Here is a 20260-nt window from a genome sequence, read left to right as displayed (position 1 = left end):
AAGCAGAAAGGTGCTCACAGGAGAGACCTGCCAGCAGCCAGGCACAGTACAGCACAAAGCGCAAACACTCTTTTGTGTTTAGTTTTAGCAGAAATGCAGTCACATCATGGATGCTCACTGGCTATTTTTCCACTCTCACACACACTCACACACACACACACACACACACACACACACACACACACACACTCCTATCACATGCTCTCAGGGGACTGTCCATGCTTTCTCCACCCTCCAAAAGCCAGGCGTGCCAGACTCTCACAGGAGGAGAGCTGACCACACCTCTAACCCCATCTGACCACACCTCTAACCCCATCTGACCACACCTCTAACCCCATCATTAATGCCTCACCATACTCCCCACCAATGTGCTCAGACAACCCCCTAAACAGCATACAATTACTGTAAGAATAGAATGTGTGTGTGTGTGTGTGTGTGTGTGTGTGTGTGTGAGAGAGAGAGAGAGGATTGTGTATACAAATACACACATGTGGTGGAAAGAGAGAGTATATGTATGCGTATGTGCGTGTTCCTGTGTGTGCACACAAGCATATGAGTCTATGTGTGTGTGTGTGTGTGTGTGTGTGTGTGAGTGTGTTTGTATTGGGGCATGGAGGTTTGTGCATTTCTTTCTGTAAGATCAGTTAATTTAAAGGCACACCCAAAGTCCTGCCCCTCATAGGCACAAACACATCAATCATGAAAGGGCGCAAAACTACTGGTACCTGTCCTTATGCCAATGAGGTGAAACCACTTCCTGTGACAACTGGAGACTAGCTGTAGCCCCAGAATTCCTAGCAGTACCAGCATCTCTGATGCAAACCGTCAGAATACAACTGAATCCATTTTGTGTGAAGTCAACATCATCATCATCATCCTCAGAGCAGCACTGGGTTGATGTCCACTGGGTTTATTTCCACTGGCACGCCGGGCATGCGGGGTCTCACCTGTGGACGTAGTGCACCTGGTGCACAGAGTCGATGGCCAGCACCATCTCTGCTAGGTAGAACTTGGCCATGTCTTCAGGCAAGCGGTCCTCAAACTTGCTGAGCAAGGTGAGCAGATCTCCACCTACATAGTAGTCCATCACCAAGTACTTCAGTCAGAGAGAGAGAGAGAGAGAGAGAGAGAAAGAGAGGATGATGTAAGGGAGAGTGAGAGACGATGTGAGAGAAGGCAGATCCATGAGACAGTCAGACCCCCCGACACACACCCCTTCTGCGCCTTCCCACCCTCCCTCTGGGCTTTTTTCCGGCCAGTCCTATTCAGCACACACAGCACCACCTCTCTGCACCACCTCTCTGCACCACCTCTTCTCTGACCTTTTCCAGAGTCATTATTCTTCACGGCTCAGTCCAGGTTCAAACCAGAGGCAGAACACACACTGCCATCCGCTGCAGTTGCATCAGGCTGCATGCTGCTCTCCCTTCACACACACACACACACACACACACACACACACACACACAGAAACACACGCACACAGACACACACACACTCACACACGCACTCACACACACCCACACGCACACACACACACACACGCACACACACACACACGCTCACACACACCCACACGCACACACACGCACACGCACACATGTGCACACACACACACACGCTCACACACACCCACACGCACACGCACACACACCCACACGCGCACACACGCACACGCACACATGTGCACACACACACACATGCACACACACGTGCACACACACACTGTTCCAGACTTACCATCTCTCCTGTCGTCTCTCACTCAGCAAGGGTGATTATATAAATTGCCCATCATTTGAAATCGGTTTGTGCTTGCGGTGATCGTAACAAAGCCCTTTATGACCAGGGGCTCTACATCACAACTGTGCACTTCTGGTTATAACACCAGCTGCTGATCAAATTATAAAGGGAAGGAACTTTCATTGACTTTGTAATGAATAAATTATGTCACATTTATTAATAACTAAATAATATTAGCAAATCTTTAACAATAATTACAATGATTTATTATCTGCTGAAATAGTCCCTCTTAATGGATATTCTATAACAGTATCCTTCTCCTCACTCTATATATAAACAAAGGCACAGGACCCCCTCAGTGGGGGTCCGAGGCAGCCACTCAAACACACAAACACACGACACCAGTTGTGAGTTAATTTCCCATGACACTTCCCATGATGGCAGATTCAGGAATGACAGTTTTCAAACCCAAAGCTTATCTGTCATCAACGTTCAGCAAGAATAGAAATCACCTTTTATGCTTTCGCTAAACTCTTTGGATAAACACAGACACCAGAAGGACCCCTGACAGTTTTACCGATGCCATAAACATCGATACTTTGAGTCAACAATATTAGAGCATTGACAGGTGTGGAACTTTCACGATTAACAAATAATCGGAATTCCTCACCAGGTGGTTCTCATCCTGAAAGGCGTAATGTAATGCGGTGATCCACTGGCTGTCCCCATTCACCAGCACGTCCCGCTCCTCCCGAAAGCATGCCGTCTGGGGGGCGGGGTTATAAAAGGTCAAAGGAAACGGCGGTGTGCAGAGTCAGGTGCTCACAGTGGCTTTGTGGGAAGTGTCAGGTGGGATGGCGTGCTCACCTCAGCCCTCTTCAGCATCTCCCATTTGTTGAGGATCTTCATGGCAAACACTTTGTCTGCGTTCTTCACCTTCACGACGGCCACCTGCAGACAGCGGTGGCGTCAGTGCTAGCAGCAACTCACCCCTAACACCCCCCTTGCTAATACACCGCAGACACACAGTCCCGCCCTTAACACAGAGTGCTGCGTGAGATGTTGGCTGGGACCCAGGGATAACAACTCTTGAGGAGAGTGCAGAGTTGAAACCTCAAAGCTCAGCTATAACAGGCTTTGATATGTTTATGACAAAGAACAGAACAGGAGTTTATGAAGCCAAACCTAAAACTCACTAAACCTAAGTGGAACTATAAAAGCGAAAATTTTTAACAACACCATCCATGAACAAGCCCTAAAACACCTTTGAATGTTACCATCAACGGTCGCGATACGTCAGAAAAACTATTGAAAAAACCTCCTCTAGTGCATGGGACATCGTTGTCTCTGTAGAAGGAGTTCTTGATATGACCTACAGCCGTGTGAACAAATCCACAGTGCCGGTTTCTCTAGAGGGACAGATTCTCTAGGAGGTCTCGGAGCAACAGTGTGGGGGGATCTCCTCGTAAATGAGGAAGGACCCTGCTCTTAGCTCTGCACTACCCTGGCATCTCCTCGTTGCTCTCCATCGCGCCAGTCCCTCTCGGAGTCTCCCAGGTCCAGAGCGACTGGTCGACAACTCGCTGCTTCGTCTCCTTTATCATGCGCTACTGGAAACGGCCTCCCAAAAAAGGAAATACAGGAAGGAGTTTGTACTGGGGTTCCAGCTGGAAAGCACAGAGGCAGAACGGCGGACAGAGAAGCAACACTTCACTCTGGGCATTTAGCATTATTCTTCAACCCCTTCAATTACCTGTTGAATGAGGGAATAAAATGGCAACTGAATGGGAATTCACTAATCAGACGTCCCGTTACACGGCTATAGGTGGCTGTCCGCCACGATGCTGCCCAGATGCAGGCGATAAAGGCTAAGCTGGCACAGGCTCTGGAGGATGGAGGGGCCTGTGGAACGCAGCCCTGATGAATAAGGTCAGACAAGACCAGCCATGGGGGTCTTAGCGCTGGGCAACAAATTTAATTACACTAGATTAGCTTTTTTAATCTTAGCATCTGATATTTCTATTTAAAACTTCTTGTATTCTTGCCAATGAGGAAACACTCAAGATTTTGAGAACACTGCATTTATATTTCAGTGTGATCTGAAATAAGATGATGTGACTACACAATCCTTCTCTGTATTTCTGAAAGACAAGCCCTTGGGATTACACAGATAATGCTACTAAAAAGGTGTGCCCATAAAGCAGTGTGTGTGCGATCACAGACCCCCAAAGGAATCCCCCATCCCACTAACTAAGTGAAACAACATGAAACATTTACAGACATGCATTTTTGTGAAAAATAAGATTTATAATCATTTAGCAGATGTACACCATCCTGTTTTGTGCATAGTTTGTGATAATTTAACACGGTTTCCATCCTGCGCAATACGGAATCGTTTATATAGAACACTCCTGCTCCAGAACCGGAAGCTTTCAGAGATGCAGAGGGCCTGTTATGGGATTCAGGGAAAGCCGCCCCGCGGGCCGCGTGCGTACCTCTCCAAACGCTCCGCGACCAATCACCTTCAGGATCTCAAAGTCCTCCTTGTGCAGGCGCATCTGCTTCACCTTGGAGGTGAAGGGTTTGGCTGTGGAGAGACACACAAGGCAATGTCAGCAGACACTTCACCCAAAAAGGCACCATTGCTAATATGGGACTAACATCAGTAGGTTCCAGACAGCATGAAAATTAAAATCTTGAAATTAAATATAGCTGGAACCATAAATCCCTAGGGAGTGAACATCTGAACATACATGACACCACAGGTCCTCATGTTCCCACTGGATTTTGAGCCAATCAGCTTTGTGAACCACACACATCACCCACCCAACAGTGAACTGAACAGCCTACAGCTCTGCCCACAAGATTACTGGAGTGCAACAGGAGGGTGGAGTGAGGAGTCTCACATCGCCATGTCCCGAGGCTTGCCCGAGGCCATGCAGGTGCAGGGAGGGTGAGGGCAGAGGGCGTGGTCACCTGCCCCGCCCCTCCGTGTTAGCCAGGCCCTCCGCGGAGCAGTGCAGCATGGGAACAGAGCACGGCACAGAGCAGTATCAGCTCAGTGGGGTGATAAGTAAAGTTTTGTCCAAAAGAACCTTGAGCAAACCCTCTCGTTCCTAGTACCAGAGACGCATCCTGCATAAAGGACTCACATTACTGAACAGTGATACTCATGAGGATTTTCGGTGCACCCACAAGAAGAGCTTTGTTTCCCCCTCCCGAGTTCACCACGTGGACGTAAGTACCACCCAAGTTTGGGAGTAGACCAAAATCCCTCACACACCAGCCTAAGAGAAGCGTACAAAGTGAGGCACCACTGTTTCCATGGCAGCTATGAATTTTGCTCAGGGGGAGAAATCCCTCAGGTGGCAGCTTTGTGCATACACTCAGAGCAGAACGGGGAGCAGAACCGCAGAGTCAGGCCACCAAACTCACCGGGCTCGGGACATTATGAGGGAAAGAAAAACAAAACCATTTTTACCACTGATTCTATACTCCACTGATTCCACTGATTATATACTCCACTGAATCCAATGATTCTATACTCCACTGATTCCACTGATTATATACTCCACTGATTCCACTGATTATATACTCCAATGATTCCACTGATTATATACTCCACTGAATCCAATGATTCTATACTCCACTGATTCTATACTCCACTGATTCTATACTCCACTGATTCCACTGATTATATACTCCAATGATTCCAATGATTCTATACTCCACTGATTATATACTCCACTCATTATATACTCCACTGATTCCACTGATTACATATTCCACTGTTTCTATATTCCACTGATTATATACTCCACTGATTCCACTGATTATATACTCTACTGATTCCACTGATAGTATATTTTAATCTTTCATGCAAAGTTAATTAACAGATGAATTTAAGGTATAATCACAGCACATTTGTGATTAAAGGAAACGTTGCCATGCAGAAGTAAAGTATTTGAAGTATGTAATGAAGATGTAATGAAGCGAAATGCAGAATACCTAAACCAACGAGGCAAGTGTTAGAAGCTGAAGTGCTCGCACTAATGACCAGACAACCATGCCTCTCTTTGAGATTACAGTCCGTTACATTTAACACTGTGATTATACCACACCATTGACCCACGCTGTAATCTCAGACCACACACCCTCAGATTAGCATCTTTATATGGCACAGACTACATCACTGTATTCCCCAGTGCTAGTGTGCTAACTGCCCCAGTACTGGTGGGCTAACTGCCCCATTGCTGGTGGGTTAACTGGCCCATTGTTGGTGCACTAACTACCCAGGTGCTAGTGTGATAACTGCCCCGGTGACTGTGTGATAACTTCTTCAGTGTTGGTGTGCTAACTGCCCTGGTGCTAGTGTGCAGCAAAAATGGAGCACTACAATACCCATGAGACACTGAGGTGCATATATACACACATCCAGGCCAGTCAGTGTAAATATGTTTAATCTGTGTACCCAGGGCAAACTCAAGCATATCAGCAATCACTCTGAACACGAGATCACCGGACACTTCACCCTGACCCTGAATGCACTGGGCCAGATGACCGAACTGAACAGAACCCAGCAACAAAACATTGGGCCAGAGATGACAGAACCAAACCCAGCAACAGAACACTGGGCCAGAGATGACTGAACCAAACCCAGCAAAAGAACAATGGGCCAGAGACAACTGAACCGAACCAAACCCAGCAACAGAACACTGGGCCAGATACGATCGAGCCGAACCAAACCCAGCAACAGAACACTGGGCCAGAGATGACTAAACCAAACCGAACCCAGCAACAGAACACTGGGCCAGAGACGACTGAACCAAACCAAACAAAGCAGGAGAACATTGCACCAGAGGCGACAGAACCAAACCGAACCCAGCAACAGAACAATGGACCTGAGACGACCAAACCAAAGAAAACCCAGCAACAGAACATTGGGACAGAGACGATAGAACAGAACTGAACCCAGCGACAGAACACTGGGTCAGAGACGACTGAACCGAACTGAACCCAGGAAGAGAACACTGGCTATAGACCAGACACCCTTCTTCTAACATTAGATCATCTGCGTTATCACTTCAATGACTCCATAAGGGTGGAAAATATAGCAACAATCACCATGACAAACATGTAAAGCGACTTGTTGTTGTAAAGACACGTTACTGTGCGACATGTCTGCCTGTTGCTGCAGTCAGGAACGTTTTGGGATCGGTTCAGATATCCAGAGCAAAGACTCATATCACAGGCAAACCGTCTAAGATAACGAAAGCAAACAGCGAATGAAAGCTACTGAGTACATTCACTACTCAGACTGGAAAAACATGTCTAGGTCTCTCGCAGCCAAACTGGTTCAGAGAGTGTGTGATTGTGTGTGTGAGAGGGTGCCAAAGTGTGTTTGAGAGAAGCAACACGAGCGAGTGTAAATCTGCGCTCCCTGTTGCTGGACACACAGGGTGCATAGAGTTTGGGATTTAGACAAGCCTATGAGGTAGCATGTGAATGAGAGAGAGAGAGTGTGTGTGTGTGTGGGTGGGTGGGGGGTGGGGTGCACGTGTACACATGTTTGTATAGTGTGACAGGGGATTCCAGGGCAGAACCTCCTGTGTGTGTGTGTGTGTGTGTGTGTGTGTGTGTGCTATCCCAGAGCTCTGGAGAGAGGACATCTGGAAACCATAAAACAAATTATTTATAGCCACAGTGAAATAATGAATTAAAAATGTCGTCTCTAGGAGAAGCGTCTCTCACACCTGGGGACAGACATCCCCAGCACCATCCTCTGGGCAGGAGCCCAGATAGGGGCCCAGACACACCCGGGGCCACCACCACCCTTACGTCACACTGTACATGCACCAATAATACACCAAAACCTGTGCAACAGACAGCCGCATGAACACAGTCAAACCGGGGAACGCCTCTGCCCGTGTGCCAGGGCAAGCATCTCAAAACGTTGTGAGTCTTCAGGTGTGGAGGACAGTTCATCTCTGCCTTTATAAAACCTTTATAAACCACATCTAATGCTTTAGTCTAAACAAACTTACTGACACGAATATTCCAAGGCATCAAGTTAAATAAATAAAACCGCACCATAATGAACTTATCTGAATTTTAAGACAAAAGGAATCAGGACGTGTTTATGGAACGGTGCAGCATTGAGGCTCCTCACATGAGGGCAACAGTCATGCACTGAAGCCCTCTGACATTCAGGTGTTTGCTCCAACATGTAGGACTCCAGAGCTGGGAGACGCGATCTGCACCTCCACCCTGCATGACCCAGCATGACCCAGCAACAAGGTGAGCTAACAGACCTGCACAGAGCTCCACGGACCTCCCCAGACCTCCCCATACCTCCCTGGACCTCCACAGACCTCCTCAGACCTCCACGCCACATGCCACTGGGAGTCACTGGGAGTGTGCCACTGGGCATGAGACAGAGACACAAGAAGGGAAACTGGGACAGGGCTTTAAAACATTCATGAGCTCCAAGCATAAGTTATCATGCCCGAGATTCACAGTCATACCAAATACACATGCAGTGGGGCATTAAATTGGGCTCAATGCCACACTGAACACCCACTATGGGCCACGATAAACAGACCTTCTCCCTCCCGAGAGAAAGGGGGGTGGAGAGGCGTCTGGGCGCCTGCAACGACACAAACAGGATATTCTAAAAGAACATCAAGAGAGAGGCAGCAGGGGCAGAAAAACAAGGCGATACAGATCTAGAGTGTCGGACGCTGCGTGAACGTCCGGGGAAAAGCACACAGCTAGTACGCTAAGGAGCGCAAAGGGTGCCAAACACTTTGGAAGAGGGTTTCAACAGCAGTCAGGAGGCAAATCAGCACTGACCCTGTAACAGAGGTTATAAAACACTGTCCAGCACTGAGCCTGTAACACAGAGGCTATAAAACACTGTCCAGCACTGAGCCTGTAACACAGAGGCTATAAAACACTGTCCAGGACTGAGCCTGTAAGAGGTTATAAAACACTGCCCAGCACTGAGCCTATAACACAGAGGCTATAGAACACTGTCCAGCACTGAGCCTGTAACACAGAGGCTATAGAACACTGTCCAGCACTGAGCCTGTAACACAGAGGCTATAGAACACTGTCCAGCACTGAGCCTGTAACACAGAGGCTATAAAACACTGTCCAGCACTGAGCCTGTAACACGGAGGCTATAAAACACTGCCCAGCACTGAGCCTGTAACACAGAGGCTATAAAGCACTGTCCAGCACTGAGCTTGTAACACAGAGGCTATACAGCACTCTCCAGCACTGAGCTTGTAACACAGAGGCAATAAAACAGTGCCCAGCACTGAGCCTGTAACACAGAGGCTATAAAGCACTGTCCAGGACTGAGCCTGTAACACAGAGGCTATAAAACACTAGAATGTGTCTCAAATTCTTTTAATTAATGGACAGGAATTGGGTGAAACTCTGGATAAAGATTTAAAAATCGCAAACATATTAAAAACCTCTGTGACAAAAATGCAAATCAATTGCAGGCTGTGGGAACACAGGCTGTGACAAGATCTCTCTTATTTATAGCTTTGCCCTGGCTACCTGGCTACCTTGCTCTGGTAACTAGAACATGTGTTTTGTAGTTTGGATTGTTTTGCGGTTGTGATGGAAACGATCGTGAACTATCACCTGCAGGACTGGAGTGCTCACAGACGAACGTGAAAGCAAAACCGCAGAAGGCGTGCCAGTGCCGAAGCTCGGGAAAGTGCCTTCAGCTTTGCGTAACCTTTGCAAAGTTATGTTGCTGAAAGAATGCAGACCTTTAGGAACCTGGGCCGTCTCTGAAGAGTGGAGTAGAGTAGTCAGAGGGATTCTTACAGGAATATTACATCTGTAGTCCTGCTTTAGGAACACATTTAAGTTCTGGGATTGTAACATCAAGCACATCTCAATGAGGTGGAATCCCGGTCTAAGTAGGATGTCTCTGGGGCCAAGAGGACATAACTGATGGTCTTACTCCCCAGAGAGGGATACATGCAGGCCAGCGGCAGCAGAACCTCGGAATGCCTTCCACAGACACCAACAGTGAGAAGCCCCCCTGTCAGCTGTCACTGGGATCGTTCCACGGCTCCCTTCCAACACTGCGTGATCAACTCACCTCCCTTCGGCTAAATGCGCCTCACTAGATGTAACTTTAGCCTCGGTTGTTGTCTGGGAGCGGAGGAGTGAGTGAGCTAACATGGAGGACAAGAAGACCCCGAGGCTTGAAAAAGTCCCTTCCCATCTCCTCCTGATTGAGAACATGGACACAAGGACCTGTTCACAAGTGGCTTACTGGGCCAGAACAACCATGTTACAGGACAACTACCGCACGTGCTCACCAAACGCCACAGGTTTGAAATGGCCAGTTACCTGTGAGGTACATTCTAATCTTTGAGCAGGGGATAAGCACAGAAATGAACCACAGTGTTAATACACCACAGACATGAACCACAGTGTTAATGAACCACAGACATGAACCACAGTGTTAATGAACCACAAAAATGAACCACAGTGTTAATAAACCACAGGCATGAACCACAGTGTTAATAAACCACAGAAATGAACCACAGTGTTAATAAACCACAGACATGAACCACAGTGTTAATACACCTGTCACGAATGGCCACCCTCCTGACATCCCTGTTTCCATAGTTTCCCTGTTGTGTCTGTTTTTCTTTTGCTTCCTGCTTGTTCCATTTCTTGGTTTTGTTTTCTCCACCCTGTTCCATGATTCCAGTCCTTGTTTTGCTTCTCCCTGTTCATATGTTCACCTGTGTCTGATTAGTGCTTGATTGTCTCGGTTATTTAGGCCCTGTTTGGTTTCCCAGGTTGTTGGTTATTGGGGTAAGTGATGTTCCTGCCTCAGGTTTACTGTATGCTTGTTGTACTGTCCTTGCTTTCCTGTTTACTCTGGTTGTGTAGTATTTTACTCAGTGTTGCCCCTTTGCCTGTTTTGCCCTTTGTGTTCATATTTCCCTCATTTAAAAAACCACCCCCTGCATTTGCATTCTACCTCTTGCCTCATTCCTAATGGAATCATAACAAAATGACTGTAAAATGAGAATGCAGCAGGAGGGCCACGTTGAGTCACATTGTGTTCCATCTGTGTCAGTCCAGCCATCTAGGCACAATGGCTTGCTCCCAGATGAAGACATGGATTTCATCGTCATTACGCTCTATGCTTAGAGATGGGAAGCCTTTGGCTCTACCTTCACTTATGGCAACTCCTAGCGAGTACAATGGGAAGGGTAAGTCTGTTGGAACATTTGCTATGCAATGCTGTATATACCTGCAACACCTGACCTGCCCTAATCCCCTGGAGTTTGGAGGTAGTGTTTTTGAAAACGTTTCCCTGGGGTAAAGCGCTTGAATGGGCAGAAATACTACAGCTCAGGGCTCAGGAGGCAATGACAGTGGAGGGTTTTCTCCAGTTGCTCACCACACGATTTGCTCCACCAAAAAAGCCTGCTTTAGCTACCAGCCTCCCAGACACCCTGTTAGCTCTTGTCTCTGGTGTGAAGGAAACCACCCAGCCAGTTCCTGCCTCCAGTGTGAGGGACCACGCCTGTCTTGACCCAGTCCCCGGCACGAGAGACACCACCAGTTCTGTTCCTGTTCCCGGCGTAATGGATGCCGCAAATTCTGTTTCCTGTGTCAAATCCATTCACGAAACCTGCTCCCCTAGACCCACCACTGACCGTGCATCCGGACCTCCCTGCTGCTCTGCTGACCACGGCAGCTGCACCTCCGGACGTGCCACTGCAGGACACCACGTCACCGAACCCACCTGTTCCTGGAGTGGAAGAAGCCATTCCACAAGTCCCTGTGCCTGGTGCCAGGCCTGTCCCTGTGGTTGCTCCTCGAGGCTCCCCTGTGCCCCGAATAGCTGCTACAGGTGTGCCTCCTAAGGCGCTTGGGACTCCTTCGGCTACACCTCACAGCAAGCCAGTGACTCTTGGGTCCTCTCCGTCGGCCTTCCGGACCCATATGACTCCTATCTACACCTAATGTACCTCTTCTGCCTCTTGAGGCTGCTGCGCCAGCCCCCTTTCTGGCTCTTTTTCCTCAGTTCCTGTTTTGGCTGCTCTTGTTCCTGTCAATATATCGATGCCTATTGTTACCCTGCTTTGTGGCATTAATGTTCCCTTGCCCGTCCCAGTACCCATATCCATGCCGATTGTGTATTTTGTTCCTGTCTGTTGTGCTGTATATACAGCTGTTCCTGTTCTCGCAACTGTGCCCGCTACAGCACGTCTCCTCTCCTTACTCTGAATCCACCTCCTGTTCCAGCCACATCGCCAGTCCGACTCCCTTTCCCTGTGCTGTTTCCGTGCCTCAATCTGCCCGGACTCCAGTCCAGGGTTTAGCCTCAAATCCTGTGTATGCCCCTGGTTGTCACAATTCCTGACTGTAGTCCTGCTCCTGGACCTGTTCCTACTTCCTACTTGCATGTTCCCTGTGTCCTCTTATCTGTTTCTGCTCTTCAACAAGGTTCTGATTCTAGGCTCACTTGTGTCCTTCAGGCTTCTAAGTCCAGGTTAACTTCCTCAGCATCCTATGGTTCTGTTTCCTGTCCTGCCTCGTCATCCCTAGCTCCTCCTTTTGGTCATGTCTCTGCTTCAGGTAATACTTTTTGTTCCTGGTCTCTTACCTGAGCTCCTGCATCTGTTCCTGGTTCTTGTCCCATTCCCTAGGTTTCTATCCATTCATTTTCCCTGGTTTCTGCATCCATCCTCTTGTCTGCTCCTGTTTGGGTCTCCAGTTTCTCTCAATTCTTGTCTTGGCCATTCCGCTTGTCAGTGTCTCATCCTGTTCTGTTTTGCGCACCCTGGTGTTGCGCTCTTTGGTGGGGGGGGGTTCTGTCACAAATGGCCACCCTCCTGACATCCCTGTTTCCCTGTCATGTCTGGTTTTTCCTTTTGCTTCCTGCTTGTTTTGTTTTCTCCACCCTGTTCCTTTTATTCCAGTCCTTGTTTTGCTTCTCCTTGTTCTGTTCACCTGTCAGATTAGTGCTTGATTGTCTTGGTGATTTAGGCCCTGTTTGGTTTCCCAGCTTGTTGGTTATTGGGGTAAGTGTTCCTCCCTCAGGTTCACCTTATACTCGTTGTACTGTCCTTGCCATTGCTTTCCTGTTTACTCTGTGTATTTTGCCCTCAGTATTATGCCTTGCCTCTGTTTTGCCCTTCATGTTCATATTTCCCTCATTTAATAAACTGCCACCTGCATTTGTTCTACCTCATTCCTACTGGCATCGCAACAGACAAGAACCACAGTGTCAATACACCACAGAAATGAACCACAGTGTTAATGAAGCTACCATTCACATGTTCATTCTAGACAAAAATATCTGGGCCATTTGGATGTTCAGAAACATACCTCTCTCTGAGATGAGTGCATGGGAAAACTGCTAAAGAACATGTATTCCTTACCTCCAAACAATTAAGCTTTAAAAGAAACACAGCTAGATTTTATGACTGTTCATGGAACTCGTAGGTTAACACTTCCACACATACATATATAAATGGTGCTCCATATCATACAAACTGAGTAACGGACATGAACACCTCACATCTGGTATTAATGACAATACTACAACAACCACAAATATTGCTTACAGGCATACAAACAAGCCAAGGGACTATATATATATACACAGTCATGCATACACAATCCTCTGCAGTTTTCCAGTGAATACAATTTCTAGGCCACAACCAATCCCTTAGGCTGGAAACAAGTACTAATTATAACCTGCAGAAGAAAGGTGTCAAGACTGGCACTTCAGACTAGAAGAATGACAAATCTGTGGAGAGGCATGTCCTAACGGGTCCCACGGTACAACCAGGCCTGGGTCTCCACAAAAGTACAGACCTTGCACAACACCTGGTCAGGTGACAGATGATGAAAGTGGGGGGGTAAATGTTGGGGAGTACAGTGAGTCATGTTGTTGCAGTACTTCAGCGCGCGCGCACACAGCTAGTTCCAGCTTTGTTTTGATTTGTCATAAAGCGTGCTACAGTTGCACATGAAAGGTGTGATCACTTTAAGTGATTAGAGCATCACTCCACAGTCCCTGCCTGCCTGTAGCTGCACCAACACACACACACACACCCTGCCTCACATTACGGCTTTGCCACGTGAACTAATCCATTACATCATTAGATTACTGCAGGACTTTTTAAACTTATTTATTAGGGTTAAACTTTCTTTTCCAGCAATCTCTATGTATTCAATATCTATGCATCCTTCATATTGAATTTTGGAATTTTTAAATATGCTGTAAACATATAAACATGTTCTAAACCAGAGAGAACAAATCATGACGTTATAAACAAAGAAAAAAAAGAATCCTCAGTGCAGAAGTAAATATAGTTCAGCAGGAGCATATACTCACTGCTTAGAAAATCTACCTTTTTCTAGCCTTAATATATTATTGGCTCCATTTGGTATCACTGTTTGTTTTCTATATGACGTATTTGACCATATGAACATGGTGATTTTTCAGTACACTACACTGTGACTATATACGCCATCAGTAGGATATTCATCAGAAAAAAATGTGAAAATGTAAAATTGACACTCACTAATACTGCAGGAACCATTAACAAAACAGTCTACGCAAAATTAACAAAACAGTATATACAAAATACAGCATGCATGCAGACTTAAAACAGGATATGAGGCATGCGGAAGTGATGTGAGCTTTTCCTCCAGCGTTTCCCACCGGAGCTGGAGGCGCCTGGGGAGTGCAGGGACAGAACACTACAGACATCACCGCACGCACGGGCTGGAGCACTACAAAGTGTGCTTTTATAGCACACGAGAGGACCACAATCAGATTTAATGTTTACCTCGTACCTCTCTAGTCTGCGAAGCACCTGCCACTGCTGGGAGGAGGTGCACACTAGCGACCATGCCCAAGACCAGTGCATTTATAGTCAAGGCAATTATGTTAAAAATATCCAGCTGCTCACGGATGTTGCTTAGAGCCAGTAGGAATATCTGTGCCCTGGTTGACCTGAGGCATAAAATGTACTGAAGTGTTAAGCTCTGTTGTCATTCTCACATGGGGCAGGAGTGACAGTAATGAGCAACCAGGCTTCAGGCAGGTACTCTGAAGAGCTGGGCTGGGCTGGGCTCACTGGTAGTGCACCGTTTTCACGGGCAGCACCCACGGAGAAGGCGGAGTGCCGTGGTCACCCATGGCCCAATCCCGGCTGCACCCAAAGCGGCTTGCGAAGCCTCCGATTCCTTGTGACTTTGGGAAACACATGGAAGGCTGTAATGACCGCCATGTCGTGAGAGTCCCAACCTAGAAAAAGCCTCAACTCTCCTTGTCATGGTTTGGTTTGGTTTGGTTTGGTTTGATTGGCTGGTTGGTTGGTTGTTTGAACGTACAGCAGGGTTGTGAGTGCTATACTGAAAAGGCACCGTGATAAAGTCTCTGATAAAGACACACTGCACAGCCTTCAGCTTAGCTGTTCTGATTATGAACAAACTGATGAACTCTTTCAGTCTCTGACAGCAGCAGACTGCAATGACGCAGACTGTGCTGAAGTCAAGCGTCAGCTAGTATCAGGCCACCTCTCATCTGCGCTGAGCGCGAGCCCCAACTTTGTGAGGGAGCATCCCAGCAAGACGGAACCAAAAATAAACCTGGACACCCACTGCAGCACGAATGCAGAAGAACAGAAGGACATTGCTCTATGAGTGCTGCACACACACACACACACACACACACACACACACACACACACACACACACACACACACACACACACACACAGGTTAGAGCAACCAGATAAGAGCACAGTACAGGGCCAGCTGAGTGTACAGTATGTGCAATGCTCCAGTGAGTCAGCAATGGCAGAGGGGCGGAGCTTATCGCCATGTGTCTGACTCTGCACACAGAGGGCTCACCACTGAAGACAGAGAGAGAGAGAAAGTCCACAAAAACAGACACACATACAGGCAGTTCTGTACGTGTGTCTACACACACGCACATGCACAGATAAATAGCATCAGACAGGGAGATCTGGAAATATCCGTCTATATGCCATATGCTGATGTGTGTGTTAGTGATGGAGAGATGCAGAGAGAGATGGAGAGGAAGGGAGAGAGGTGAGGAGATCTAAGAGCGGTGCGATACGCCAGCGGAGAGCTCTTACTCAGCTCTGGGGCCTCCCCACAGCCACAGCCACGCTCCACCTACAGCCACAGCCACACTCCACCTACAGCCATAGCCACGCTCCACCTACAGCCACAGCCACACTCCACCTACAGGCGCAGCCACACTCCACCTACAATCACAGCCACACTCCACCTACAGCCACGCTCCACCCACAGCCACAGCCATAGCCACGCTCCACCTACAGCCACAGCCACACTCCACCTCCAGGCGCAGCCACACTCCACCTACAGCCACAGCCACACTCCACCTACAGCCATGCTCCACCTACAGCCACAGCCACACTCCACCTACAGGCGCAGCCACACTCCACCTACAGCCACAGCCACACTCCACCTACAGCCACGCTCCACCCACAGCCACAGCCATAGCCATGCTCCACCTACAGCCACAGCCACACTCCACCTACAGCCACGCTCCACCTACAGCCACAGCCACACTCCACCTACAGCCACGCTCCACCTACAGCCACAGCCACACTCCACCTACAGCCACGCTCCACCCACAGCCACAGCCATAGCCACGCTCCACCTACAGCCACAGCCACACTCCACCTACAGCCACACTCCACCTACAGCCACGCTCCACCCACAACCACAGCCATAGCCACGCTCCACCTACAGCCACAGCCACACTCCACCTACAGCTATGCTCCACCTACAGCCACAGCCACGCGCCACCTACAGCCACAGCCACGCTCCACCTACAGCCACGCTCCACCCACAGCCACGCTCCACCTACAGCCACAGCCACGCTCCACCTACAGCCACGCTCCACCCACAGCCACAGCCACGCTCCACCTACAGCCACGCTCCACCTACAGCCACGCTCCACCTACAGCCACAGCCACGCTCCACCTACAGCCACACTCCACCTACAGCCACAGCCACGCTCCACCCACAGCCACAGCCACACTCCACCTACAGCCACTTTGTTCCCACAAAACACACTGGGAGACCCTGTATTGCAATTATATTGCGATATACTATGCAAACACATCACTGGACACCTTCATATGACCTGGCTGAAGACTGGCCCATGTTATTTTGATCAGAATTATTGACACTGTTTGGATTATAAGCACAGAGGCTGCACAGGTAGAGAACTTGGGCCCCAGGGCAGTGCGGGGGTTGGGGGGGTTGGGTGCTGACAAACCGTAAACTACAGCAGTGGCAATGTGCAAAGTCTGCACTGGCAGTATGAGACCTGAATTCCCTAAGGGGGCCCCGTGAATTTTTGCCAAGGGCCTCTAGAACCGCCACTGAAAATGAGTACAAGGTCAGTGATCTTGCATGTAAACATCCGGTCGGGTCTGGGTCCAGTTGGGCTCTGTTGATAGCAGCCAGGGTCCATAGGAAAGGGCAACAGACTGGTGCAGTGCCCTCTGGGATATCCAGCGAGGAAAACCCAATGGAGCAGTTGGGGTTTCCATGTCTAAAAACCCAAACTCACCTCCTTCCTTCTCCGTGACCCGGATGCATGACACATTAAGGAAGTCCACATGTGCGTGTGTGCCATAAAGAGACAGGACGTGCAGGTCCCTGGTGAGATCCCACTGAGCCTGCAGGCCTCTCTCTGTCTCTAAATCCCCACAACCGTGAACGCATCTGTATCTTCCGAGCCGTGTGCCAAACCGTCTGGAGTGCCTGAATGGGTGTGTGTGTGTGTGTGTGTGTGTGTGTGTGTGTGTGCGTGTGTGTGTGAGTGAGTGTGAGCTCACGAGTAAAGGATCTGATCCACCAGGTGGCTCTTTAAATAGTCAGACATACAAAGAGGACAAACACCACGCACTGCTGTTTCCCTCTCTGACATCATCACCGTGTCCGGTGGCCCTGCGTGGCTTCCTTAGATTGCCCTACTGAGCCTGCCCACAGGAAAAGGGCACGCACACACACACACACACACACAACTCTGTCTGTTTCTCTTTCTCTCTCTCATCCATGCAGACAGACACACACACACTCACTCTTTCCGTCTCAAACACACCTTCTCAAAGCGGTCTTGAACCTGAAGTGGAGCTTTCACCCGTATCCTGTCAACTGGCCTACATAAGTGTTTCATGTACCTGATGTTCCTGCAGGTTTTACCAACTAATGGTGTCGGTTACTACGTTCTCCCCATCCTAGATAAGCGCTGATTCCAGTGTGGCGGGTCAACATGTCCAGGTAACAGTAACAGGAAACAGCACCTCAACGCCTGCTCACTCACTTCACCTTTTTATTTATTTAAATCATTATTGTAGTTATTTATTTATTTATTTATTTGTGAGCAAATCCATTTGGGGAGACTAAGGAATGTTCTCACTGACAAAGTGGTCTAGACATGGTAGGCCAAGGGTTTGGTTTCTTGCGTTTGTCTGAGCTAAACACTGGGTGAGACGGTAAAAAACCTGTTTATCTGAAGGGCATAACTCCCGTCACTAATGGTTGACAGGTTGCTCTCTGTTTCAGACTCCCAGGAATGAGGTCAAACCCAAAGACGAGGTGATATCTGTTTATCATTGGCCCCATTCTGGGAAATACCACAATGTGTCCAAAGCCACATCAGAAACAAAGAACAGATGACACCAGCGCTGTCAGAGGTTTGAGCGAGTCTTAAGGACTACTTCAACAAGCCACTCAGAAACAGGCCAACAGTGGTTTCTCTCTCTCTCTCTCACACACACACACACACACACACACACACACACACACACACACACGCACGCACGCGCGCGCGCGCGCTTTGACTACAGCTTGGACTTTGGCCCTCATCAGGAGCGCAACATGAAGGCAGCTGCGATTAAACACCCCCGACCCCCCCGCGCGCACACACTGCACGTCGCAGTACGGCACCTGAAGCCGCGAGCTCGGTTTAGGTGAGTCGCTCGCATTCCACATTCGTGCACAAACCAGTCCGGCCGTTATGTCATTGCTCGCGCTCACCCCTCAGCCAACAGAGGCAGTACAGCCGTGATAACGATATACGCGTGCAAATGCATGCGAAAATCCTGCAGTGTTTAAGCGAAAAGGCCGTAATGCACAACACAGCAAAGGGAGTATTAGAAACAGATTTACCCCACTCCAGGAATTCCAAAATCTTCTTCTCCCTCCGGAGAGGAGAGTTGGTGCACTCATCGTAGAGGCAGACGAGGACGTCCAGCAGGGCTTCCACGCTCAGGCACTGGTTCGACTGGCACGGCCCGTCCAGAAACAGCTTCTCCAGCCTCCTCAAGCGCACCTCCCCAGACATGGCTCCAGCTGCACCGTTGGCGAGGAGGTGTACCTCCAGCACAAATAACCCGACTACGCCTGCCAGCCAGCGGCACGCTCGGATGCTCTCGCCATAAAAGCTCAAGGCAGGGAAATGACCGTCCAGCTAAAACGGCTCAGACATGGCCGGCCTCGCCAAAAGCGCAGAACGACGTGAAGGTTAACGTGACGAATAACATCGCCCAATGTCTCCTGGGCTTTCTGGACCTGGGCACATCAAGGAAGACTTACTCGCCCGCAAGCGACCGTGCCCTGGCCGGTGGGTTTGACGGAACCACACGCTTGATGCTTCTTTCTCTCTGGGTTTCTCTGATTCCCGCAGATCCGCGCCAATAGAGCGAAGCCCCGGCTGCTGCTACATGTGTGTATCCAGAGTGCAGTAACCAAACACGTATCGCCGCTGGATCTGCAATGCTACAAAAGCTCGGATGCCCCTCCTCTGGCAGGACTGCGAACGGCGCGAGGCGGCGCGAGGCTGCGCGAGCTCGATTCTTTCCTTTAGATTCCGGTCTTCGGAAATGAGCTCGCGGATGCGTCTTCTCCTCCGTTACAGCGGTTGGCGAGACGCGTCTTCATTGTGGGGCGGAAAAAATTAATGATTTCATGTTTTTTTTTTTTTGTTGTTGCTGTTGTTGTTGTCGGAAGAGGAAAAGTTCTGCTGCGAATTGCAAGAAATTGCGACCTTGCTGACGTCAATCTGGGCTGCCTGTCCCTGTTCACTGCTGCGGGCAAAACCCCAGCTCATCATGGCGTCCGGCATCTGCTGCAGGGGATGCAGGGATACTGGAGGGAGACCGGGGGGAGACTGGGGGATACTGGGGGAATACTGGGGGGAGACTGGGGGATACTGGGGGAATACTGGAGGGATACTGGGGGGAGACTGGAGGGACACTGGGGGACACTGGGGGACACTGGAGGGATACTGGGGGGAGACTGGGGGAATACTGGAGGGATACTGGGGGAATACTGGCGGATACTGGGGGGAGACTGGGGGATACTGGGAATACTGGCGGATACTGGGGGGAGACTGGGGGGATACTGGAGGGAGACTGGGGGATACTGGGGGAATACTGGA

The 20260-nt window shown here is 49.2% G+C and overlaps 1 protein-coding gene across 10 annotated transcripts in view; it reads right to left on the bottom strand.

Annotated features, from left to right (window-relative positions):
• cdc42bpab (CDC42 binding protein kinase alpha (DMPK-like) b) overlaps window positions 1–19971 on the bottom strand; it is a 51267-nt gene extending 31296 nt beyond the window's left edge. For 9 of the 10 annotated variants that reach the window (XM_035524178.2, XM_035524180.2, XM_081718180.1 and 6 more), the window contains exons 1-5: window positions 18991–19971; window positions 4236–4327; window positions 2608–2691; window positions 2411–2506; window positions 948–1096 (exon numbers count right to left, since the gene is read on the bottom strand). In XM_035524178.2, the coding sequence (XP_035380071.1) occupies window positions 948–1096; window positions 2411–2506; window positions 2608–2691; window positions 4236–4327; window positions 18991–19165 (596 nt within the window). In that variant the 5' untranslated portion in view covers window positions 19166–19971. Of the gene's footprint in view, window positions 1–947; window positions 1097–1322; window positions 1854–2410; window positions 2507–2607; window positions 2692–4235; window positions 4328–18990 lie in introns of those variants that run through there. The other variant, XM_081718181.1, reaches the window with a different exon arrangement.
• Window positions 19972–20260: the final 289 nt, after the last annotated feature.

The sequence above is a fragment of the Electrophorus electricus genome, chromosome 7 (genome assembly GCF_041902795.1).
Source record: "Electrophorus electricus isolate QZ-2024a chromosome 7, ASM4190279v1, whole genome shotgun sequence".
Lineage (NCBI taxonomy): Eukaryota > Metazoa > Chordata > Actinopteri > Gymnotiformes > Gymnotidae > Electrophorus > Electrophorus electricus.
The sequence above is the reverse complement of the archived record's forward strand: the minus strand, read 5'-3'. Positions and strand labels throughout refer to the sequence as shown.